We start from the raw sequence: 26,151 nt of genomic DNA on the forward strand, positions 1-26,151 counted from the left end.
TGCTTGACTATTGCTGCCCCTGAACATTTTGCCAATAAGTATCTGTAAACCACAATTTACAGTGGCAATTGAAATGATTCAACCCCCATTTCAAATTGTGTTTATTATCAAAATTACTTTCAGCTGTTTGCAGTGAGCAGATCAAACAGAAGCAATTGAAATAGCTCAACACAGTGGATGCTTCCCCAAATTCAGCTGGCTAACTGGCTTCTCCAGGCTCACTATTATCCAACTCCCTGAATAGAATCCCTCACAACAGCACAAATACAACAGGTGTTGTCTCAAGCACACTGGATGCAACTAATCAAGAGCTTAACTAGTTGCACCAGGTGTGCTTGAGCTGGAATGCATGAAAACTGCTAGGGCAGTAGTTTTCAACCAATGTGCAATGGCATCCTGGGGTGCCTTGAATGGTGGTCAGGGGTTCCATGGGCAACACTGGCCTCAGTCCCTCTTTCCTTCCCTCCCTCCTCTGATGCCCTCTCGCATTTCTGCCTCCCAAAGGCTTCTGCAGCTGTTTGTTGCAGCAGCCCTGGCTACAAGCTTCCGATGCGAATGGTGCCTCTGGGGCTGGCCAGGGGGTGCTGGTTGCCAGAAGCTGAGGTGGCCTCGGAGTAAAGCAAACAAGCAGGTGAGGGAGCCCAGCCAGCCAGTCCACCAGCCCTTGCTGTTGGGAATGGACAGACAAGTGGGAGGCCAGGCACGCGGGCAGGCACAGCTCTGGCCTTTCTTGTGCTTGCTGTGTGCAAGGCCTGCCTGGGAACTGAATGCCCAGCACTGATGGGAAGCCTTTCTGCCATGCATGCTCATTGGCACCCATTGCTGCCTCCCAAGGTGAGTAAGATAGATGCTGGCCTCATGTTCATCTTTGGCCAGTCTCTGTCAGGCTGCTAAGACTGGGGGCATCTTTCCAGGTCCCTGTGGGTGGGGTGTGGATGCACCTCTCTTTGGGGTGGAGGGGGCTCAGAAACCAGGGGTGGTGGCTGCCGCCTGGAGGACTCCCGAGGAGAGGAGAGGAGAGAAGAGGAGAGGAGAGGAGAGGAGACTGAGGGAACACTCCACAAGGGAGGGTGTTCAAAAAGGGGTGAGGGGCTGCTGGCTCTGCAAGCAAGGTGTGACATAACTGGGCTCCTGAGCCTCACAGGGGTGTCACAGAAAGAATGTAGTTGGTCAAGGGAGCCATGGACTCCAAAAGGTTGAAAACCCCTGAGTCTAGGGGTTTGCTGAGCGTCAAATTTGGCTGCATGTTAGAAATACGACGTAAGTCAAGAGAATGGTCCAAGAAGGCAAGTGAAGAGATCATCGGCCTTCACAAACAAGGAGCAGGATACAAAAAGATAGTGAAGGCACTGAATGTTCCTAGAGGCACATAGTTGGGAACATAGTTTGCAAGTTCAAAGTTAAAGGAACAATGGTTACATTACCTGGATGGGGCAGAAAAAGAAAGCTATCTGTGGCACCAACCAGATTTCTGAGAAGGCAGGCTGGGGAAAAATCTTGAGTGACGGCAAAAGAGCTGTAGCAAGACTTGGTGGCAGCAGGCACTGAGGTTTTAGTGAGCACAGTATGGCACATATAAATGCAGAAGGTTTCCATCCCAGAACTTCCAAGACGTACACCACTACGAAACCAAAAGCACAAGAAAAGTCGGATCCACTATGCTCAAAATCATATAAATAAGTCACAGAAGTTTTGGGATTCTGTTCTGTAGAGCAATGAAACAGAATTGGAACTTTTTGGCCCCATGGTTCAGCGCCGTATCTGGAGGAGGAAGAATGAAGCATACGCTGAGAAGAACACTCTGCCTGCAGTGAAGCATGGTGGTGGCTCGGTGATGCTCTGGGGCTGCTTTGCATCCTCTGGCACTCAAAGCGTGCAGTGTGTGGAAAGCAGGATGGATTCACTGAAGTATCAGGGAATCCTAGGAGGAAACATCATGCCATTGAGGAGATTTCACCCCTCCCATATCCAAGAATCTCCTGATGAGTCTGCTGATTCTCCAGAGAGAAAGAGGCGTGTTCTGCTCTCTACTTATTCTACTCCAGCACCAAGTCAGTCAGTCAGTGTGTCGGAGAGAGAGAGAGACTGAGTGTTAGAGATCGTGTGTATAGATAAGGTTGCTGCTAAGAGCAGCTGCAGACACTCAGTGCAGTTTAGCATTCATTTATGCTTGGAACCCATTAAGCTCTGTATATAGTTGTATAATAGTTGTAGACAGAATAAAGAAGATATTCTACAGAGCTGCTCTCCGAGTCGTTTATATACTCTGCTAGACTCTGCTGTGCGACGACTGTCTTCTTGTGGAAGTGAATCCGGTGCTCACAACTCTAAGCTGTGAGTCCACAGCACTTTGACCTGTTCCTGTCCAGAAGGTGGTCTCTGGAAGTGCCACCCAGCTCGCCTAGCCCAGTTGGGGCTGAAGTGTATGAGTCCAGTTGGTGGCACTGGCTCAAGGGCGATGCTGACAGCCGTCTGTGAGGAAGCTGAAGCTTGGACGTCACTGGACAATGATCCCAAGCATACCTCAGATTCCACCAAGGTTTGATTGCAGAAGTCCTGGAAAGTTCTACAGTGGTCATCACAGTCACCTGACTTGAACCTCATAGAAAATCTCTGGTGGGATTTGAAGAAGGCAGTTGCAGCATGCAAATCCAAGAATATTACTGAACTGGAGGCCATTGCTCCTGAGGAGTGGGCTAAGATTCCTCAGGAATGCTGCCAGAAACTGCTGTTTGGCTATGCATCTCTTTTGCAGGAGGTCATAGCAGCAAAAGGCTGCTCCCTAAGTACTAAAGTTGCTTGCCCTGAAGGGGTTGAATAATAGTGAGACTGAAGAAGCCAATATAAGTTGCAATTTCAGCTGAATTTGGGGAAACCGCTCGAAGCATCTATTGTGTTGAGCTATTTCAATCGCTTTTGTTTGATTTGCTCATTGCAAACAGCTGAAAGTCTGTACATTTTGATAATAAACCTGATTTGCATTGGGGTTGAATAATTTTGATTGCCCTTATACATGTGAATAGGGTCACTATTTGAGGCTTTTCAGTAGTATATGAGGTTTTTTTAAAGAACACTGGTGGTGACAAAGTCCATGTCTTTTTCTATTGTCAATCATGCTAGCTTTAGTCCTCGTTTCTGGCTCTGCTTTTGAGTTCCAAATTCCAATTTTCTGTTTTCCTTCTGCCAATGGTATAAAACACATCCCTTCTGTTTGGCCTTTGATTCAGCTGACTAGGCTGTTTGCTCCTATTGATGTTGTTACCTCTGTTTTGCTTTTGTTGAATATATTTTATTTATTTGTTGCCTTGAACACTTGAAAGGCAACTAATAAATTATTTGAAACTGAAGGAAGTGCCACAAGTAGGGCTGAGTGTGTTACAGATGGAAGGGGGACCCACATGTTCTTTTCAGTGCCTTGTTCTTTTTAATACTGATTTAAGCTTTTGAATTCAGCTAAAAACTATCAATGAGACTTTAAACAACCCTGTTATACCCACAGTCATAGGGATTAAAGAGTGATAGGAGGCACCTTTTAAAGAGCAAGCTTATTAAAGTTTTGATCTATATTGGTGATGGGCTGCAGAACAAAGGCTAAAGTTAATCCTTCTAGCTAAATAACAAAAGGGTATGTGTGGGCTGAATAAGGTGACAGGAGGTACCTGTTAAGAAGTGACAACTGAGTATTTCCCCCTCTTTTACAGCCCCAGTCAAGGTCCCTGTTGCACACCATCTTGTACATTCAGGGTATTTGGAGCAAAGTGCCGAAATGATTCTGAGTGTGCGGAAGAAGGGAGGTGCAATGGCAACACTTCTTTCTGTCCAACATCTGCACCGAAGCCTAACTTGACGGACTGCAACAGAAATACACAAGTTTGCATAAATGGAGTAAGTCTTCTAGAGATGTTACAGAAAAGCTAAGGAATCAATATCAGCTTACATGCTGCTGGCCCAGGATGATTGTATATTCCCCCCTGCTGGAATAAAGCATTTCCTTTATTGGGTAACAAGTGGAGAACCTGTGAATTTTCTTAGTGTTTAGGAAATGGCATTCTGAAGCTTTGCATTCTCAGGCCTTGTATTCTGCCCAGTCTATATCAAGCGCCACCAGCTGATGCATCCAGATTTATTATTTCCAGAGTGGGAAAGGTATTACTCTCTGTTCACAATATATGGTGGTGGTGGTTCTTTCTGTGCAAATGATGAACCTTAAGTTTTATGGAATGTAAAGCATGTATGGAAAATAACTGTATCTGTTCTTCTCTAGCAATGTGCTGGCTCTATCTGTGAGAAGTATGGCTTAGAAGAATGTACATGTGCCAGTTCGGATGCAAAGGATGATAAAGAATTATGCCATGTATGTTGCATGGAGAAAAGTAAGTTCTCTTCACATTAAAACATAAATAGTGTAAGCTTGGATTTTGATACAGTGGTGCCCCGCAAGACGAACGCCTCACAAGACGGAAAACCCGCTAGACGAAAGGGTTTTCTGTTTTGGAGGCGCTTCGCAAAACGAATTTCCCTATGGGGTTGCTTCGCAAGACGAAAAAATCTTGCGGCCCCCCCCGCGGTTTTTTCCGCTTTTTCCGCCCTTTTCCTAAGCCGCTAAGCCGCTTATCAGCTGTTCCGCTGATAAGCCGCTTAACAGCTGATCGCTAGAAGCCGCTAGACAGCTGTAGCGCTAATCCGCTAAGTTGTCAATGGACTTGCTTCGCAAGACGAAAAAACCGCTAGATGAAGAGAACCAGGGAACGGATTATTTTCATCCAGCGAGGCACCACTGTACTAGAATTTCAGATACTTTTATTCAATAAAACTGAAGCTGGGGAATAGTTTGCAGAACTCTTGAGTTATTCAGAGAACCTTACCATGAAGAAAGATGATTGGATCTTGTGTGCCATTAAGGACAGCCAAGTGTGAGGACACAATCCATTGAGAGATCCTGGTAAAAGCACTTCTAGCCACTGAGGCTCCCTGGGACTCCAGTGACGGAGTGGGATCCAGATGCATCCCCAGACTGTGCACCTGAACGGGCAATTGACCAACATCTCTGACATGGAAGCCCCTCACCGACCATACCTCCATCCTGTCAGGGTTCAAGCTTGGCTTATTTTGTGCACAAGCTTTATTTAAAAAATCTCTGCTCCTTTGCAGCAGGAAATGAAATTACTCATGTGAGAAACCATCCCAGTGCATTGTGTGCTATTCTACTAGTTCAAATGGTGTTCCTCCCTTTTCTCTTTCAACCACCAAAATGCCTTGGCTCAGTCCTGGTTGTAACACTTCAATCTCATGAAGACTATATCCATTTAACCTGAGGGGCAGGAGGAACCTCCAGCCCACCAACCTAATTAAGCTCACCAGACCTCTGAATTTGACCCATGAGGCCTTTCCGGCAAACTGTATCCATCTATCAGTTACCCAGTGACCTGTGATGTCAGGCGTAGAGATCTGTTATCTCTGATCTTGGCAGTAAGTGATGACAAGGGATCAGTACTTGTACCGATAAGCTTATATCTGGTCTTTAATGCTGTGGTGCTTAGCACTGAGATAACAAATAAGCCTCTGCCTGCTCTTTGTAAAAGTCAGCAAGATCTTAACCCATGATATGAGAAAATGGCAGCCCACTCTTGGAGCATTTCCATTCATCCACAGATTTCTTGCTTTGCAATCCTGGCTTGAATTTGAAGTGGGGCAGCAAAGGAAGAATCATGACACAACAAGTGATTGGCAGTTGTGTGCCCCCCCCCCGGTCAAAATGACCCATGGATCAATTTCCTACCCTTGATTTAAGTAATGATTGCTGTCCTGTACCTCTTACGTTCTTTCAATACACATGTAATTGTGGGCAGGCTGTTGCTTGTGATGCATTTTGTTATATTGCTCTTCCTAAAAATAACATCTGTTCTTAAAATGTTTTTTGCTTTATCCAGTGCTTCCAGACTCCTGTGCAAGTACAGGATCTGCTAAATGGAAGAACTTCTTCGATCACAAAACTATTACCCTGCAGCCTGGGTCACCCTGCAATGATTTTAAAGGTTACTGTGATGTGTTCATGAGGTGTCGATTGGTAGATGCTGACGGCCCCTTAGCCAGGTTAAAGAAGGCCATTTTTAATCCAGAGCTGTATGAAAACATTGCAGAATGGATCGTTGTAAGTTTTTTAAAATAAGAAATCTCTAATACTATGTTGTGAACTGTGGTAAAGCCTGCCATTCTCAGTTGTTTTGAATTTGAATTAATTCCCACCTCCAAAAAAAAACCCCTTTGATTGCTACAATTCAACAATGCTACCTTGATGAGTAGTGCTTTTACAAGAGCTGTAGTTCATTTTCTTCAGAGCCATTGTAGCATCTGCTTTGCTAATATGTAAATATTTACCCGAAGGGTAGCATGCTAGCAGTTTTATTGATGCACCACTAGGAGTCACGTTCTCTCCCCCCGCCCCCAATATGGATAATGGTAAAATTCTCCTGCGATCATACAGATTCTGCTTTAAGAATGTTGTATGCTTTTTCTAATGAAGCAGAGTGGTAGTACACTGTTGAATAAAGTGGGGTGGGAGGATGACAAAAAGCCATTAAGAATTGCTTGAAGCTGTCCTCATGAGCACTTGTATTTTCCAGTTTTCAGAATTTGAGTATGTGTAACATTGGCCATGGTTGCTGGGGCTGATGGGACATATAGTTCAGCTACATCTGGAGGACCAGAGGTTCCCCGTATCTAATAGAATAGAATAGAATAGAATAGAATAGAATAGAATAGAATAGAATAGAATGACACAAATATATAGAGATAAAGCTTGTTGCCAGCTTTGGGTATGACACGAGGTGAAAAAGGCTGTTGTGCACTTTCCAGGCTTTAGAAGACAGTGTGCTATGGGGCTAGAGCATTGGACTTGGTCCAGGAAGAGCTGGCTTAGATTCTTGCTTGGCCGTGAAGCTTACTAGGTGACCTTAGGCAAGGCATGATTAGTCTTAGTACAGTGGGGGTTGTCATGAGGGAAACTGCATAACTCTGTGCTTCTTAGAGGAAGGGTGAGATAAAGACCCAATAGGCAGGCACTGGTGCAGCTTCACTGATTTGTGTGCATCTGTATTGGCTGAGTGCCAGGATAAATAGATTTTGATTTTTATATTTCTATGCTGCTTTTCATACAAATGAATCCCAAAGCCGCTTGCAAACAATAAATAATAGTAACATGGTAGAGCATAATAGAACATCACAAATACAGCATGAGTCAAATGAAATAACTAAAAAAAAAATCATCAATATAATTATTACACTCTATAAAACACCATTAACAAAATAGCAACTAAAAAACAAGCTGCACTGTAATTAAAGCAAAAGTCATATGATTAACAAATCAAGACAGCATTTATAATCTATAAAACAGTATTAACAACATGAACAAAAAAGCAGCCAAAACTACACTAAGCTCTGTTAAATTCATACTGCACCCCCATGAATCATATTCTTTCACTCTGTTCAGTGCATTGAAATACACATGTGCATAATAACTCTCTTCTGACGGTTCTTCAGGCCAGACATGGGGCAACACTGGTGAAACCAGCCACCCTCTGATGGAAGCAGAGTCTCTCCTCCTCAGAGTTTGGAAACAGCTCCCCTATAAGATCTCCTAGGGCTGGAGGATGGGGCAAGGCAGGTGGGAAAAGCCATTACCTGCTGGCCAACTCAGTGTCTCTCTCACAGTTCTTCCTCTGGATATTACTGTGTTTCATTTCACATTTTCCCTTTATTCACCAGAACAGGAAATGTTACGTTATAATGAAACATTTTCAGGGTTGTTTAGGAATAGAAAAGAATGGGAATTGCCAGATAAGAAATTTTCCTACACACACTCAGTAACTAGGTTTATTGCAGTAATGTGTTTTTGACCTAGCACATTTTCCAAACAGTGACCATTGCCTGTGTCCATGGGCGTAGCCAGGATTTTTGTTAAGGGGGGCAGGCTTTTGTTGGAGGAGGCAGAACCTCAGTTAGGTATTTTTATTGATATGTGGGGCGGCTGCACCCCCCAGCTAAGCCCATGCCCATGTCCTTTAAATTTGGTCTCTTGAGGGGCTGATTCTCACCTCATTACATTAGAGAAGCTCTGCCATTGTCTTACCATGCTTGGTGGCTTGTTCAGGCCTGGGTGCCACTGCATTCCTTTATTCCTGCTGAATTGTGATTGTCAGACACGTTCTGTTTCGTCTGGTGACCAGTCAGCCTCCATATCTGCGCTACTTCTAATGAGACCTCATGGGAGACAGTCGTGCAGTCAGCTCTTCCTTAGCAGCTCTCAGTTTTGTGTGCAGTAAATGGTGGTTGGTAGAATTCTTTGGTGCCCTCTGATTTCAGAATCTATAGCTGCTGTATATGTCTCAGTTGTAAATGGTTCTTTATGCACTGCCAAAAGTGCAGCCATTTCAGCTTCCTTTTGCCACCTTACTCTGAATCTGGCCAATCTAACTGCTGGTGCAGTATCCATCTTTTCTTCTCTTAACAAATTTTATGTTTGGTCACTCTTTTTTAAAAAAATTCAATAAAATGTTGTCCTGTTCCAGTTTTATTTTCAGCATTTTCAGGTACAGGGCACATTGTTAGCTCTAACATGCAACTTGGGGCTAAGGTTTAAATATTTTGCCATACAAATATGTACTGTGTACCTGGGCATGGAAAGAAGGACTCTGCCTTCTTTCATCACTGATGTATCACTTAGCCAAATGATTAACATAGTTCCCAAATGCCAGGTCAGAATAGCACCTGTGGCCAGCCCTCTGCTCCCAGGAAATTTGCATATGATGGGTGCCCTTTGTGACACAGATTACAGGACAGAGAGCAGGACCTGTTTCCCCACCCCAGTTCCCACCCTGTCCGCCTACAGGAGATTCACTTCCATAATATATAAAAAGTGAGATGTCCCTGGTCTCTTATTTGTTTTTCCTGCTCTTGTCCCGTGTTCTGTCTTTTTCTCTCTCAAATGCTACTCTCCCCAGCAAAATGCAGCTGCCATTGTCACAACCCACCAGTGTCCTGTTCCAGTCTCTCCTCCTTTAGTAATTCTATTAGTGCGGTATTTTCTAGTTTTCCTATGGAGTTTGGGCAGTTTCCAAGATGGAGCTTAACCTTTTATTCTCTATATCAGTCCTGGGAAAATTCACTTTTCTAGACTCAAGTCAGTTTACTTTTTTGGAAAATGATTGCATTAATATATGGATGACTTGATTTTAACCTGCAAATTCAAATTGAATTAAAGCCAGAAAATGTAGTGGAGAAACTTCAACACAATAATTAGATTTGCTAATGGTTAAATGGCTTTTGCTTTGCAATTTGTGAATCATCCAACTTCAGCCTTGTTTCTAGAGCTGGGGTGGGGGAGGTGTGAGGAGGGCAAGTGCCTGCCCTGAGAAAGCAGATGACCTGTCCAGGTTTGGGTAGTTGAACTGGTTTCTGCATTCATTTGCCTCCCTCCTGAGAACTTTACTCATTTGATTTTTCCTTTAGTGCTGTAACTGCTTTTATAACCATCTAAACCACTCCCAGGTACGCTTTTATAAAAGTAGGTGGTTGACAGGCCCTCAACGATGCTGCTTCGTTCAGCTTTACTTGTTATAGGTCAAAACAAGCCACCTACCCTGCTCGCATTGCTGGGGTCTGCATGCCCTCTGCTGCCACCACTAGCACCCACTTCTGGTGGACCACAGAGTAAGGCAGGTGGGCTGCAGCTGAGGAGCCAGCAGCTAAGGCTGGGATCCATGGGCCTCTCCCCAGCTCCATGGGGGCTCTCAGGGGTCCTAGAATCTCATTCATAGAGGCCTTTGGTGGCATTTGAGGAATAAAGCTATGGCTTTGCACTGATTTTAAGATGCAGTAGGGTTGTACATGCACATCTATCTTAAAAATAGTCTTTTGTGTTCTGTCACAATATTTCAGATATACTGGTGGGCTGTACTGCTTATGGGGATTGCGCTGATCATGTTTATGGCCGGTTTCATTAAGATATGCAGTGTTCATACCCCAAGCAGCAACCCAAAGCTGCCACCACCTAAACCTCTCCCAGGTAAGCACCTTCATGTTGTGACTTCTGTAAATTCTGTATAACCTCTTCTGTATAATGGAAAATGTCGCTGGCACCTTGTAGTAGTTGCACTATGAAAGGGAAGGGCTGTGTTTCCTCAAAATACTCTTGTATATAAAAGAGGAAAACCTATGAGAAGGTGCTGCCCTATTGGACACTCAGGGGCATAAAAGTCAGTTGTCCCTTCAGCTGTCAAATCTTTGTGGACTTAGTATAATGGGTGGTATCCTTAACTCCTTCACACTAATGGGCTTGTACTGCCCCTAAAGGAGTAGGTACCGTATTTTTCGCCCTATAGGACACACCGTCCCATAAGGCGCACCTAGTTTTTTTGGGGGGGGAAATAAAGGGAAAAAAATTATTTCCCCCCCCCCCAGGCGCGGGGCTGGGGCGGGGGACGCCCGCCGGAGCTTCCCCTGACCCCAGCCCCCAAACAGGCAGCTCTCTGCAAGCCGTGGGAGCCCAGGGCTGGCTCCCGCTGCTTGCGGAGAGGTCCGCGAAGCCTGGACGCGCTGAGCTCAGTGCGCCCAGGCTTCCGCATGCAGGCACCTCTCCGCAAGCAGCGGGAGCGCTCCCCCCCGCTTGCGGAGAGGTGCGCGAAGCTTGGACGCGCTGAGCTCAGCGCGCCCAGGCTTCCGCATGCAGGCACCTCTCCGCAAGCAGCGGGAGCGCTCCCCCCGCTTGCGGAGAGGTCCGCGAAGCCTGGAGAGCGAGAGGGGTCTGTGCGCACCGACCCCTCGCACTCTCCAGGCTTCAGCGAAAGCCTGCATTCGCCCCATAGGACGCACACACATTTCCCCTTCATTTTTTGAGGGGAAAAAGTGCGTCCTATAGGGCGAAAAATATGGTATGTAGCTTATGTTTTTTATTGGAGGTCCAAATGACTTGGTGGCTGTTACCTGTTTAGTCTGGTGCAACATCTGTATCTGATAGCCCATGTGTTGCTAACATTGAGAATGGATTTCTGCAATGTGCTCTGTGTGGGCCTTGTTGACATAGGACAAGCTAGGACAGAATGCAGCAGCTAGACTACTGATGAGGGCAGAAAGCTGGCAGCATGTGACACCTCTGCTAAAACTTCTGTACTGGTTGCCCACGTGCTACAGGGCCAGGTTCAAGGTTCTTGTGTTGATATACAAAACTCTGAACAAAACTCAGGATGCTTTAAGGACCGCCTGAGCTTTTGTTTTTCAGCCCAATCACTGATAACATCCAGAGGAGAGCTGTTGTCCTCTGTGTTGTAGGGGCCTGACTGGCCTCAGCCTAGAGATCAGACTTTTTGTGTCACCACCAGTCCCATGCTATGAAGCACTCCACTAGCAGAAACTGAGCAGGCATTTTGACTTTCAGGCTTCCCCTGGCAACTTACTTTACGCTGACAGGCGTTTGCAGTTGCATAAAATGTTGCATAAAATGGTCGCCTCAACCACTGTTTTGTATTGCTTTTCCTTTGTTTAATGTAACCCCCCCACCCCACCCTGATGTTTTGCAGGAAGAGGGAGAACTGATCTTGAGTACTCTGTGCTTGGCATCCTTATTCTTACCTTATATAAGCAATCAAAGGCCTTGCACATTTGCATATAGCACATTAAGCCTTAGGCTTTGACTGGTCTCTAAACAGGCAATATGTTTTTTAAAACTATGCTTTTTTCTGTAGGCACTTTGAAGCGAAGGAGACCGCCCCAAACAGCTCAGCCTCCTCCACGCCAGAGGCCCCGAGAGAGTTATCAGATGGGACACATGAGACGTTAAGTGCTGTTTTTTGCCTTGGTTCTTCCTAGTGCCTACAGTGGGAAAATTTCACTCCAAAGAAAACCTATATTAAGTCATTGTCCCTGGTCTAACTTTCAACTAAAAAGCAGAAGAAAGAAAAAAAAAGGCAAGATGTGGAGATGTTCAATGCTCGCATTTCCCTGCCCCAAAAGAGAAGCGGCTGATCTTGAAGCAGATTTTTAACCGTCTTCAGCACCATGATTTTGACCTTCTCCTCCCTGTGCTCTTCGTTGTTGCCTTTTCTTCACCTGGAGGCAAACATGGCTCTTGTGAAACTCCTCTTCACATGAATTAAAGCATATATTTTTCAACTGTTGAGGCTAGGAAGCTAGACATTGGAGACATTACTTTGCCAATGTACATAAAATGTTATATGCAGACATTGTATTTCTCATGTACACCTGTACTTCTGTGTGCAATTGTAAAACAAGAGAATTGCAATATGGATGTTTCTTTGTATTATAAACCTTTTACGCTCTTAATGAAGAAATTACTGTTTAATTGACATACTCAGGATAACAGAGGTTGAAGGTGTATAAAAGTCTGGATTCTGTAATGCTTTATGCAGGAATTGTGAATCGGATCGAATCCTTTTTTAAATGTATCTATATTATGGTCAGAATTACTGCTAACATTCACTCTGGATGCAAAACCCAGATTTCTCATCCTGCACAAGCCCCACTAAAATGAACGAAGCTCTGCTCTGATCTAAAGGGGGCTTGTGGAGGAAACGTTCCCTCTGGGTTGTGCTTTCTCTCTCGCATTGTGCCGCTGCTGTCCTGGGGATAGCACATGCCAGAATGTTCCCATCATTAATTTTTATGTAAAATATATGATTTCTGAGAGCTCAGCATAAGTATTTTCCAAAAAAAGGAAAAAAAATCTTTGCCTGTTAAATGATCGACTTCTTTTTTCATGCTTTGGTAGAAAGACAAGTGTGTTCTATTTTTCCTCAGAAGATTGCAACTGACTTTCTTTGATATGCTCTGATAGTCTTAATATGTGGTAATTAGGTTCCCAGTTCTGACAGATATGGGAGAGATGAAAAGTTGTTTAATTTTTTTGTTTAAGTATTTTGGTAATTCTTCAGCATGATACTGTTCTTAAGGATAACCACTAAAACAAAAGTAACTGCTGCAGAGTCTGCTGTAGTTGTGTTTTAATTGTGTAGGCTGGGGAATGTCCACAAAAGGCGCTTAAAGGAGTCCGGAAGCTCAACAGCACAATGGCCCAAAGTTTTTATTATGAGTGTAAATAATTGGCATTTTAAAACAAAGTAGAAACAAAAGCAATGTCATAATATGCTTAACTGCTATGCAGGAAATGGAAGAGGGCATTATTCAAGCTTGTGATACACTGCTTCTGTTTTTCCAAAAGCACCAAGCTAATTAGGGAACAAATGGCTGTAAAAATATTTCTGGCTTTGCTTGGGAAGCAAATTTTATTAAGGGGTTGGCCAGGGTTTTGTTTTGTTTTGTTTTCCAAGAGTATACAGTTTACACACACATTCTCATAATGTGAAGCAAGCCAGCAAGGCCAAAAATGTTAAAAGAATATAATGAAATCTCTTCCTTGTAAAACTTGTACAGTATGTGGTGACTTTTTTCAAAATACAGCTTTTTTGTACATGGTTTAGAGACAAATTTTGTACATGAAACCCCCAGACCAATAGACTATAAATAATTCTGAAGGATCTTAACTAGTTAGAAATCTGTAGTTGCTTTTAAACCATTTTAAAATACATTTTGGGGTGGTTCTGTTCTTGTTCTGTTCTTCAGACTGTGCAAAGGCTGGAAGCTAGGTTTGCATTTCTAAAATGGTGACTTTTGTTCTGCAAGAGTTCATAGTAACTTCTTGAGTGTGGTAGATCTTGGAACATGTAAATTCTTTGCTTGTAATGTTCTCCTGTGGCTAGGGTGCCTGGCAGAGAGCTGGCTACCCTGTTTTATTTTGGGTCTAAGTTTCATGTTTTCTGCAAAGAGAAAAGTGCACTGAACTCTCCACTACAAGTTAAGATGTGGTAAATTAAAACAAGATTATCAAGGCAAATTGCAATCTAATACTACTGTCAGTTTAATGTCCACTGTGTTTTATACAGTATCCTTTTTTTTTTTTTTTTTGGTTCACTTTGGAAATTTTTACTAAAAAGTTGCAAAAATAAAATAAAGTATTGTGCAAACAGATGTAAGGTTTTTTTTAAAACTTGAAATGCATTAATAAATAGACCTGATGAAATCACCCTGGAGGTTGAGCTCTTTTTCAGAACTGAAGGGCAGTCAATTCTGATGTGCCTTCCTACATTTCACTGCCAGTAGCAGGCTGTGCTTCTTAGTAGATCTCATTTTATTGGTGTGGCTCAAAAAGGGGGGGGGGGTCTCAGTTAAACATGCCCCAAATCATACTGCTGCTGCATCTGCAGATTCTTCCTCCAGGCCTGTAAAACTTTATCTCAGTACAGTGCTGTGGTGTGATTATCAAACTATTTATTCTTTATTGAAATGTGTTTGTGGGTTAGAGGTGTGTGTGTGTGTGTGTGTGTGTGTGTGTGTGTATGTATCTATGTGTGGTGTTTTAGGGACGGATTGGCCTATTTCTGATCAGTGTCAATTCCACATGGGTTCTTAAGTACTTTCTGCATCATTCTGTGAATTTTCTAAAGCCCACAAGCAAATTTTGTTTTAAAATGTGTATTTAAATGCTTTATTTCAGTGTCATTTCCAAATGTATTGTATCTTAAATAAGCATTCGTTAACATGTTCTAGAACACTTTTAAGCAGAGAACTATATCACAAAGCTCAGAATTGTGAAATCTGAAGGAGAGTTACATTCTAATCTGTTTACAAAAATTCATGCACCACTAGTTCCACTTTTTTGCCAGTGTGCTTTTATTTTTTATTAGTGCAACACTTTGCATTGGTGGGTGGACCGCACAAGTAAACTGATAATGATGAGAGCAATTGTGGCTGTTGGATGGGGTCCGGCAGGCTTCCCTGTGCCCCACTGGACTCCCGTGGATAGCTCTCCGTTAGCTTCCTGTAGCAGAGTCGTCGCAGCGGTAGAAAACTGTTGCAATGTGTGTGTGATAAATCAGACTGCACGCAGGCTTTCTTGCTTATCTCCAACAGTTTTTAATCGTGTAGAAAAACATCATAAATCAGCCCGGCGAAAGAGCGCACATCTTGCTGCCTCTCCGCAAAAGCGAAAGGAAAAAGCACACAGAGAAACACTCCCCTCTGTGAATATAGCCACGCCTCAGAATGTGAGACGTCACTCAGAACTGTTTAACCCTGTAAGTTCTGATTCTCTTCACAGCAATTAGTTCTGGGCACTTGAGTGGTGTGAGGCTTTGACCTCTGTCTTAAATATTGACCCCTTCATTTTATATGGCAAACAGATAGTGAATTGGAGCTGTACTTTCAGATATGACACAGAGGGTAACAATCTCAGACGCCAAGAGAAAGTCAAAAATACTACTTGGAGCACCTAAAGTAGCACTTAAAGGTAAAGGACCCCTGACAGTTAAGTCCAGTCACAGACGACTCAGGGGTTGCAGCGCTCATCTCACTTTACAGGCCGAGGGAGCCACCGTTGGTCCACAGACAGTTTTTCCAGGTCATGTGGCCAGCATGACTAAGCCGCTTCTGGCGCAACGGAACACCAAAACCAGAGCAGCGCACGGAAACACCGTTCACCTTCCCGCCGGAGCGGTACCTATTTATCTACTTGCACTTTTTGGCATGTTTTCGAACTGTTAGGTTGGCAGGAGCTGGGACCGAGCAACGGGAACTCACCCCGTCGTGGGGATTCGAACCGCCGACCTTCTGATCAGCAAGTCCTAGGCCACAGCACCACCTGTGTCCCTTTAAAGTAGCATTTTGGATGCAACTAATTTTACTGTGCATGTTTCTGTTTAAGGTGGCTGAGTAATAGGCATGCTAGCATGTTTTCCCTCATCTCCAAGCACTGTCTTTCTGGTGAACTTATTTTGTGGAAAACACTCCCTATTATGTGGGAAACAAAGGATTGTATCCCAGGAAGTTCTGGTCAAAGTAGACCCATTGAAACAAATGGACTTAAGTTACTCAGGCCCATTGACGGGCCTAATTCTCAGTAGAACTTAGCTCTGGATACAAGCCAAAAGAACCATTCAGTGCAATTGTAAAATGTCCAGCTTGTTTTCAAAATATTTTTTTCAAAGATATGGATGACAAATGGCAACTTAAGGCATGGAAACAGTTGCTTAATTTACTTGAGCTTAAAAAAATGCATTCCACTTCCACTCCTGAATCTTAGGGGAAAAGGGGCAGGGTTGAAAATGTCCATAAAGAGTAGACTAGGGACTCATGCACCCTTCCTCTTGTCTCGCCGCTTTGCCCTGGAGAAAACTCTTCCTTAGCATTCAATCAGACCAAACAGCAATTCAGTTTTTTCCCAGATTGACGTTTGGTCTAATTTAGAGCCAAGGAACAGGTTTTCCCTGAGAAAGGAGTGGGGTGAGGGGAAAACCGCTTGAACCCATGCTCTATAGGCATGGGACAAGCAGAAGTGTGGATGAGCCCCTAGTGGCAAAAGAATGGCAGCCCATCCCTGCTGCTTCAGTCACCTGCACTAAGCATCATAACTTGGTGTGGGGCAACTGCTTTGCCTTCAAACAGTCCCTGGTTCAATCTTTAGTATCTCCAGTTAAAAGGTGATGAGCCCTGGATCCCTACACAGAAACATACTGCTCAGCTGTAGCGCCTTTTCCAAGTTGTTGTGAAAATCCTTAAACTAAAGTCTTAAACACACGTTTACCTGAAAGTCTGCAGAGCATGTATATGTTTAGGATTCTAGGGCTGGATCCAGGCATACAGTAGCTGTGGCTAACCTGCCCCATTAATTTCAGGAAGTATGGCTAGGTCAGGATCAAACCCACAGTTTGCAGAACTTGATTTTCTGGTTCACATAGTTTAAAAGCAAGGTTTCAACAAATATAGCCAATGTGTTCAGACCAATGTTTCATTTGGGGACCCTAACAAATTTGAAAATGTCTTCAGATGACCATGCTAGCCAGGGCTGGCCCTGCTATAATACAGAGTGAGGCAGCAGATGCTGCAGGGAGGAGAGCAGGCAAAGCTGCAAGTGTCATGCCCTGCCCAGCACCCCCTAAACAAGCCTGCCGCTGTCAGATGCAGTGGAGGGTTCTGTCCCATCAATGGTGTTTGGCTTTTGTACGTGGAATGGGGAGGCTGCTATCTCTGTTGCCTCAGAGATCAAAACGTCTTGGGCTGGCCTTTATACTAGCCACACGCTCATGGGGTGGTTGCAATTATCACTTTAGCTTGGTCATTTGAAGCTTCCATAGCCTTGCAGAAGACTGCCCTTAGCTCTTGATTGGGTTGAGAAGGTGGTTTGTTCTACTGCAGATGCTGGTCAAAGTGGGAATATATGCTCATGCCATACTAAACATGCACCCAAACATGTGATTCCAATGAATGCTTGCTTTTAATTTAGCTGGTATGAAATTTAACCTTGATCCTGTGCTCATAAAGTGTGTTAGAATTATAGGCTATAATCCCAAAACACATGGGCACAAAATCAAGACTTCACTTTCACACCACTGTTAAGCTTGAGCCATAAGCCTTAATTTTACTAATGCTTGTATGGCTAACAGGACTGGCTTTCCCTTTTAAGGGAAGCAATTGGGCAGTATTTTCCCTGCAGATCTGTCTAGCTGGGCTTGACCCATTTGGCAGGAGGCAGGAAGCAGCAGCAAGATGGAGAGGAAGGGGGGGTGTGTGTGCATGGCATGTGGCCTGCTTGCTGCCCTTGGGTGGAGTGGAAGATGCTCTCTAACGCCAGTGTTGGTAGAAGATTCAGCTTCCAATCCAGTCAGATAATGCCCTTCGCTAGAAGCACTGAACAGTCTTGGACCAGCCCCCCTAGATATAGCAAAGGGAATCCAAATTCCGAAGGTGCCTTCTGTAAGGCCCAAGAGTGCTTTCGATTTCAGATCGGTCGCTGCACTGAGGATGAGAGGAGTCAGGTAAATGCAGCTGGACACTGATGGTCTTTGATGGATTGTAAATAAGCTGTTTTTGCTGTACAATAAACGCTTCTAGGATAGAGAGCCATAAAGAAGGCTGATCGCCGAAGAATTGATGCTTTTGAATTATGGTGCTGGAGGAGACTCTTGAGAGTCCCATGGACTGCAAGAAGATCAAACCTCTCCATACTGAAGGAAATCAACCCTGAGTGCTCACTGGAAGGACAGATTGTGAAGCTGAGGCTCCAGTACTTTGGCCACCTCATGAGAAGAGAAGACTCCCTGGAGAAGACCCTGATGTTGGGAAAGATGGAGGGCACAAGGAGAAGGGGACGGCAGAGGACGAGATGGTTGGATAGTGTTTTCGAGGTTACCAGCATGAGTTTGAGCAAACTGCGGGAGGCAGTGGAGGACAGAGGTGCCTGGCGTTCTCTGGTCCATGGGGTCACGAAGAGTCGGACACGACTAAACGACTAAACAACAACAGGATAGAGAGGCCGTCTGGACTTGTTTACATTCTTTCTCACACATGAAATTTCGCTGTACATCTGCTTAATTGCTTTCTCCGGAGTTACGCTGAAAACAGAAGCTGGCAGACGGAGCGTAGCTGGACAATAAAAGCAATAAATCTACTGAACACCTTCTACCATTTCATTGAGACCTACGGGTATAGGGCGGTATATAAATTCAGTAAATAATAATAATAATTGTTGAACGGGTGTTATATGAGTGCAGGAGGGGTTATACAAGTGTACTTTCAAAATCACCAGCTATGCAAGTCTTCTCTACAGTACGGTGGTACCTCCAGTTATGAACTTAATCTGTTCCGGAGGTCCGTTTGTAAATGGAAACTGCTTGTAACATGAGGCGTGCTTTCACACACATTAGGGTTTAATCTTAATGAGTCTATAAACCTCAAGAGATTCTTGCTGTTTAAATTTCCTAACCAGATTGGACCAGAAAACTTTTTGTGTAAAATGGTATGTCCCTTTATTGAGTGAGTTGATAATGAAAAATCCATGCTGTCTAACCATTTATAAAATATGCATATTCTGGCCTACTTAACAGCTGATTTAGTTGTTTTCACAGTTTAGTCAACATTCGGGATAAATGTAAACAATTGAACTTTGGGATCCAGCAGGATTTTCTATGACCCCACCCCAGCCCGCCCAGCCATGATATATACATAAAAATTATAGATGTTAAGAAATAAAAACCCAAAGAAAAGGTACAGCTTAAAAGTGATTGAAGAGCAGTGGCAGTTTTTCCGGGTTCTTGCTTGTATCTTCACCTGAGCCGCTGGGAGCTTACTTCACATCTTACAAACATTTTCTCCTGGCCTGGATAGAGGTGTAAATCGTCAAGGCTTTGAGAACAGAATGTCATTCTATGCAGAAGATTGGGGTGGGGGAAAGAAGAGAAGAGAGAGAAACAAAATATTACTTGTTTATTTAACTGTAATAGTCACATCTCCAAGAGGACGTGTAGCGGAGGATTCCCTGGTCCTGAATGGGGTAACTGTGCCCCTGAAGGACCAGGTGCGCAGCCTGGGAGTCATTTTGGACTCACAGCTGTCCATGGAGGTGCAGGTCAATTCTGTATCCAGGGCAGCTGTTTACCAGCTCCATCTGGTACGTAGGCTGAGACCCTATCTGCCTGCGGACTGTCTCGCCAGAGTGGTGCATGTTCTGGTTATCTCCCGCTTGGACTATTGCAATGCGCTCTACGTGGGGCTACCTTTGAAGGTGACCCGGAAACTACAATTAATCCAGAACGCGGCAGCTAGACTGGTGACTGGGAGCATAGGCGCCGACTCCATGGGGCCTGAGGGGGCCCGAGCCCCCTCAAAAATTCGTTTGGGGGGGCTCTGCCCCCCCAATAATTTAAGAAAATTATTACCGTAAATTTCGCTCTATAACACACAGATTTTTTCTCCTACAAAGTAAGGGGAAATGTCTGTGCGTGTTATTGAGCGAATGTGTGGTCCCTGGAGCTGACTCGGAGCGCAGGGGCAAAAATAGGCAAAAATCAGGCAAAAATAAGATCGGGTGGGCGGGAGGAGGGAAGGCGGAAGCTGCTGCTTTCCTGCATTCTGCCTCAGGGTCTTACTGCCCACCCGCTTCTGTTGCTGCGTTTGCTCAAACTCAACAAAGAGCAGGGAATCCCCTGCCCTCCTGGCAAGCAGAGGGTTAAGGAAAGGATCAAGTCCTTCCTTCTAATTCTTTCCTAGTCACACTGCGTGCAGGCTCCAGCCCACCACCTCCTCCTCTCCGTGCTCTAGGGATGCAGGTGGGAGAGAGAGAGAGAGGGCTGGCTTGGGGGGGGGACTTTTGCCTTCCTTTCCTCCCCCCCACCCCGTTAAACTCCTCCCCTGCATTCTTAGCCAGCTGTGTTTTTCCTTCCCTCCCCATTTAAAACGTGGTGACAAAGCATGGATCCACATGGATCCTCAGGATTTTTGCATTGGGTCACCCCAAATTCACCATCAGATCACATTACATGTCCATGGCTACAGTCTGTACCAAAAAAATCACGCACCCATTGTTGCCTGGGGCTGCAATGGTGCAAAAACGCGGTTACAAAGCATGGATCCACAGGATCTTTGCACTGGGTCACCCCAAATTCACCATCAGATAACATAGCATGTCCATGGCTACAGCCTGCACCAAAAAAATCACGCACCCACTGTAGCCTGGGGCCACAATGGTGCAAAAACGTGGTTACAAAGCACGGATCCACATGGATCCTCAGGATTTTTGCATTGGGTCACCCCAAATTCACCATCAGATCACATAGCATGTTCATGGCTACATCTTGCACCAAAAAAATCACGCACCCACTGTTGCCTAGGGTCACAGTGGTGCAAAAACGTGGTTACAAAGCACGGATCCACATGGATCCTCAGGATTTTTGCATTGGGTCACCCCAAATTCACCATCAGATCACATAGCATGTCCATGGCTACATCTTGCACCAAAAAAATCACTCACCCACTGTTGCCTAGGGTCACAGTGGTGCAAAAACGTGGTTACAAAGCACGGATCCACATGGATCCTCAGGATTTTTGCATTGGGCTACTCCAAACTCACTGTCAGATATTAAAAATCTTTATAAAATAGAGAATTAAATACATACAGAATGTTAAATTTTCAGTTTCGAAATATTAGTACTAGTTTAGTACTGTATTTCTATATTACCATAGTACTGTATTAGTTATTTTCAAATACTTAAATATTTTTAGGGTGTAAGACCCAATTAAAGCCCGTTATTTACATACAGTATTACAGTATTTACATACAGTATTAGGCATACTGTATTAACTTTATTAACTGTATTAAAGCATTAACTTTGAGATATTATTTTTATTTAATGAACCCTCAGCCTTATTCAAAGTAAGCTTAAATTAGCTATTTCACTTATTAATCAAAGTGCTATTACTGTGCGACAGCAATATTTTTTGTTTTATTCTTTTAATGATAGTTTAGGATTTATTTAAATATCATTTCAGTCTTTTCAGAGCTATATATTCACTGCTCTGTAATAGTCTATAAGCATAATTGTTACTGTAAATTAAATTAGCTTTTTACGAAAATACCATGCGTGTTTATGTTTTGTTTCTTTTTTCAAAGCCAAAAAGTGTTTCAGGCTTGTCGAGTTTCCTGGAGTGTGGAGTTATAGAGAGTTGAGTTTTCGGGGTTCTAATGTTGATCATATGACTCTAAAATACTTTTAAAAAACTTTAAAACTCACTAATTTTCATCTAAAATTTATAAAACTTCCCGGGGCAGGACCCCGGTATGGGCCCCCCCAACATTTTTTATAAGTCGGCGCCCCTGACTGGGAGCGGCCGCCGAGACCATATAACACCGGTCTTGAAAGACCTACATTGGCTCCCAGTACGTTTCCGAGCACAATTCAAAGTGTTGGTGCTGACCTTTAAAGCCCTAAATGGCCTCGGTCCAGTATATCTGAAGGAGCGTCTCCTCCCCCATCGTTCTGCCCGGACACTGAGGTCCAGCTCTGAGGGCCTTCTGGTGGTTCCCTCACTGCGAGAGGCCAAGTTACAGGGAATCAGGCAGAGGGCCTTCTCGGTAGTGGCGCCCGCCCTGTGGAACGCCCTCCCATCAGATGTCAAAGCAATAAACAACTACCTGACATGCAGAAGACATCTGAAGGCAGCCCTGTTCAGGGAAGTTTTTAATATGTGACATTTTAGTGTATTTTTCATCTTTGTTGGAAGCCGCCCAGAGTGGCTGGGGAAACCCAGCCAGATGGGCGGGGTACAAATAATAAATTATTATTGTTGTTGTTGTTGTTGTTGTTGTTGTTGTTGTTGTTGTGTTTAAAAAGTGCACTCTAAAAATGGCATCGTGGAATACTAGACAGGAAGCTCAAAGACCAATGACAGCCGTCAGTTCATCATTACACAGCAGGGCACATGGATGATTAGCAAGGAAAGCCAATCATCATAACAGCTGCAACAGCCTTTAAGCAGTTTCATTGCCTGGTGGAGCACTGCAAGGCTGATGATCAGGTGGACTTCCTTTGGCAATGAAGTCCACATAGAGAAGCTGTCTTAAACCAGGTCATGTTATTGGTCACTTCTGCCATAGCTCTGTGATAGAGCATGTGTTTTGCATGCAGAAGGTCCTGGGATCTCGCTCTGCTTTGCTAGATGGACTGTAGTCTGAGACCCTAGGCAGCCATAGCCAGGGAATAGGCAGTGCTGAGGAAGAGGGGACAGTGGCCGGAGGCACCGTATGAGGCAGTTTCCTGTGTCCTACTATTGTCTGTCTACTCTGGTAGGAACTTTCCAAGGCCTCAGATGAAAAAGACTTCTTTCCCTTGCGATCTGCTCCTTTCCAACTCTGACCTTCCTGCTCGAAAAACACAGCCACTTAACTATGGGGGGTCTCCTCTTTCCTGTGCGACTGTCTCTATATTGTTGTCAAATTGGAACACACCTGTTCTATGATGTAATACAAGATTCAGGGTCTTAATAATCTCTCTGTGTTTGTTTTTTGTGGTGGTGGTGGTGGGGCAAAATCCATCCTAGTGCAAATGCAGACATTGCTGTTGGGCCAAAGAGGAAGGGCAGCTTGTCCCTTGGAGCAAGGGTGAGGGATATGAAGTTCTCCTGCTAGCATGCCTAGTGTTTAAAGGTGATGGGAGATGTTGTCCAGCAATGACTGGGGCCCCACAAGTGCCCTAGCCCTGCTCCAGACATCAGCTGCAGAAGGCAAGCAGTACTGGAATTGGCTGTGGTCATCCTCTAATGCAGCCTTTGTCTACCTGGTGCCCCTAGTTCTCATCAGCCCCAGCCAGCAAAGGTGTTGATTGGAGTCATCTAGAGCAGTGTTTCCCAACCTTGTGCCTCCAGATGTTTTTGGCCTACAACTCCCATCATCCCTAGCTAGCAAGACCAGTGGTCAGGGATGATGGGAGTTGTAGGCCAAAAACATCTGGAGGCACAAGGTTGGGAAACACTGATCTAGAGGGTACCAGCTTGGCTCAAATGGCCCAAACCCCAACAGGGCTGTAAGCAATCACCCCTCTTTGTCCCATGACACTTACTTCTGTTGAGTTTCGCCTGCCTTGACTCGTATCGTCTCCATGATGAGTCCCAGTCGGCGGTCGCCCTTTCCCCATGGGATGATGGTTTGAACAGTGTTCCAGATGTTTTCCCAAATTGCAATCCCTTCCCACTTCAACTTGATCATCATCAGCTCACCAATATCAATTTCCAGAGGGACAAGAAAAGTGTATGTTTTATTCCCTGTAATGCCTTCGACTCTTAAGGGAGAGTTGGAGAGGGAGAAAGCAAATATCCAAGCGTCATACAAGGCACAGACCCATTGAAATCAATGGACACGTCACTCTGAATAATTCACCCAAAATGCATGTGTGACACCAATGCACTTTTCACACATTTGTTTATTTATCCTTGGGTCACTTTCCCACCAAATTATGCTTGCTATATATCAAATGAACTTCACTGATAAACCAGTTCAATACATAACATAATATAAACAAAATCAATTTGCAGAGTCAATACAAAATAGTATCAGTAAGTCATTAACTATCCAGCCAACCCCCTCCCCCCAAATGGAGACCGTGTGAGGAATATGTGTTACAAAGGATAGCGAACACGGTGGTCAGTTTGGATGTCCAGGAGCTCATTGTGATTACACTTAAAGCTGTGCTCCCAATGAGAGACCAAAAATGCAGGTAGCTCTGTTGATCCATGTTATCTTCCTATATACATAAAAGTGTAAGGCTGTTGTCGGCAGCCAGGCAGATAAGCAAGGAAGCAGGGATGAGCTGCTTAATGTGGGGGAGGTGAGACATGCAGAAATCCAGAAGGAAGTGAGTGCTGGCAAAAAGCACCAGCTGACTGGCGGGCAAACTGAAGCTGCCTGCTTTTCCAGTGCACTTTTAAAGCTCCCAACTGTAGCGGCAGCAGTGTCTCTACCTGCCGCACACATGATGTCAGGTGTGAGATGGGTTTGGTTTAGGATTAATGTCCTTGTGGGCCAAATTTGAATCCTTAGCTGGCCAGATGTGGCCTGTGGGCTGAAGGCTCCCCACCCCTATTTTGCACAAAAATATTTGGTACCGCCCATGCTCCTCTCTGAGCTGATACACACCCATTGGTTTCAAAGATAGATTCTATACCCGGCACAGTAAAGGAGCACACTCGGCGTTAATTTGGCTTATAATTCAGCATTTAATTTGGCTAATTAAAAAATCTATGGCCTTTTAAACTGTAGGGTAGGTTATTGTTGTTATTGTTATTGTTTGTTACAATGTTATATATTTTTGCATTTTTATATTGCAACTGTCTGATCCTTGGATGAAGGCGGTATAGAAATTTATTAAAAAAAATAAAAACAACAGCAACAATATTATCCAGTACTCACAAAGTGATGGAGAGGTTTTCAACGTTGTCTTTGCTGCCTGTCAGTGAGATTGTGAATGTTGGATCTATTTGCCTCTCTTTGAATTCATTGATGAAACGGAACTTGAACTGATAGTGATGAACTGTGGAAAGGAGGAAACCACTGGCTGAAAATATGCACCTGCCTTTACAGGTACTCTCTGGCTGTCTTCTTTCTCCCTACCTCCAGGGGCAAACTTGGGCTGCTAGGGAATCCGCAAGGTCATTTCCCCAAAACCACCTCTCTCTCAGATGGGGGAGGGCAGGGTTCAATTCTGCTGGGTGCTGCTTCACCAGTGAGTTTCCTGTGGGGAATGTGCTGACAATGCAGACACCCCTCCTCTCACCCCTCTGACCAACTTTGACCAGTGGGTAGGACTGCCAAACTATCAGTTGCCTGATGTCCATCATGATGTCAGATGCGTAACAGCTGGGGCCGGGGCCACCCACCTGTCATAGTTGGCCTATGGGGTGGGAGGAGGTAAAATCTGGCCTGCTGGGCCACAAAGGTTGCCCACCCCTGTCCCACTGCAAATGCAACTTGGTGTTTGAATCCTTAGCTCAAAATTCAGATCCATAAAATGATATAAAATGAAATGCAGTGGTTCTCCCATAAAATAATTCAGTTTGTTTGCTTCATCTAATGCAACTTTCTACAACGTGTTGCCCTTCAGATGTTGTAAGACTATAGATTATGCCATCTATCATCCTAAAGGGTCATCCTTTAAGGGTCAACATGGCAGGGCACCTGCTTAGGGGCAACAGCCCAGCAGGGCGCCCATTCATGACCCCCTCCATGTACTGGTTCCTTCTCACCACTGTTGCAGCTGGCTGGCTGGCTTGCCTTGCACTCTGGCACAGAAACAACCACCATGTTGGCCTTCAGTGGCACTGGCTGGTTTGAAGACACAGGAGGTAACAAAGATGGGGCAGAGGAGCAACTGCAGTAGCCAGCAATAATGGTAGCAAGTGGGTAAACTCACTGAGAAAAGGGGGGCATTCAGAATGTCTTTCCCAAAGATTCCCCCCCCCCCAAAAAAAAATAAACCCTGAAGCCAGCATTGACTGTGATGCTCTTGTTTCCAGGGCAAGGGGAACTCCTCATTGGATTCAGCCTTGAATCCCTGATTGCTTTAATCGTTTGCAAAATGCATCCATGTTCTGGCGTGTGGTTTTGTTGTTCCTATCTGGCATTCTCACATGATCGCTGCAGCGTTTTGAGGAAAGTCATACCAGATCATTTGACAGGCCCAGGAATAATAGCTGCACTGTTGTTCTCCATTGCCTATGATGAAAGGCTGCTCTTGTTCCATGCCTTGACCTTTCGGATAACTT

The 26,151-nt window shown here is 44.5% G+C and overlaps 2 protein-coding genes and 1 long non-coding RNA gene across 9 annotated transcripts in view; 1 reads left to right on the forward strand and 2 right to left on the reverse strand.

The window, feature by feature from the left end:
- The window catches only part of ADAM10 (ADAM metallopeptidase domain 10), a 58,873-nt gene extending 44,781 nt beyond the window's left edge, over positions 1 to 14,092 (forward strand). For 5 of the 7 annotated variants that reach the window (XM_083712588.1, XM_083712592.1, XM_083712589.1 and 2 more), the window contains 5 exons: positions 3,702 to 3,885; positions 4,265 to 4,373; positions 5,931 to 6,151; positions 9,937 to 10,063; positions 11,739 to 14,092. In XM_083712588.1, coding sequence (XP_083568714.1) covers positions 3,702 to 3,885; positions 4,265 to 4,373; positions 5,931 to 6,151; positions 9,937 to 10,063; positions 11,739 to 11,833 — 736 coding nt within the window. In that variant the 3' untranslated portion in view covers positions 11,834 to 14,092. Of the gene's footprint in view, positions 1 to 3,701; positions 3,886 to 4,264; positions 4,374 to 5,265; positions 5,470 to 5,930; positions 6,152 to 9,908; positions 10,064 to 11,738 lie in introns of all 7 variants that reach the window. The other 2 variants (XR_014557926.1, XR_014557927.1) reach the window with 2 other exon arrangements.
- A 2,661-nt stretch (positions 14,093 to 16,753) lies between these two features.
- LOC310831823 lies at positions 16,754 to 18,716 on the reverse strand. The gene is made up of 2 exons (XR_014557994.1): positions 18,520 to 18,716; positions 16,754 to 17,812 (listed from the first exon to the last, which is right to left on the reverse strand). It is a non-coding gene; the product is annotated as an uncharacterized lncRNA (long non-coding RNA).
- A 128-nt stretch (positions 18,717 to 18,844) lies between these two features.
- LIPC (lipase C, hepatic type) overlaps positions 18,845 to 26,151 on the reverse strand; it is a 55,134-nt gene continuing 47,827 nt past the window's right edge. The window contains exons 7-9 of the mRNA XM_083712754.1: positions 24,800 to 24,920; positions 23,454 to 23,672; positions 18,845 to 19,266 (exon numbers count right to left, since the gene is read on the reverse strand). Of these exons, the coding sequence (XP_083568880.1) occupies positions 19,167 to 19,266; positions 23,454 to 23,672; positions 24,800 to 24,920 (440 nt within the window). The 3' untranslated portion in view covers positions 18,845 to 19,166. The remainder of the gene's footprint in view (positions 19,267 to 23,453; positions 23,673 to 24,799; positions 24,921 to 26,151) is intronic.

This window comes from Podarcis gaigeae (assembly GCF_964106915.1).
Source record: "Podarcis gaigeae genome assembly, chromosome: 14".
NCBI classification, from domain to species: domain Eukaryota; kingdom Metazoa; phylum Chordata; class Lepidosauria; order Squamata; family Lacertidae; genus Podarcis; species Podarcis gaigeae.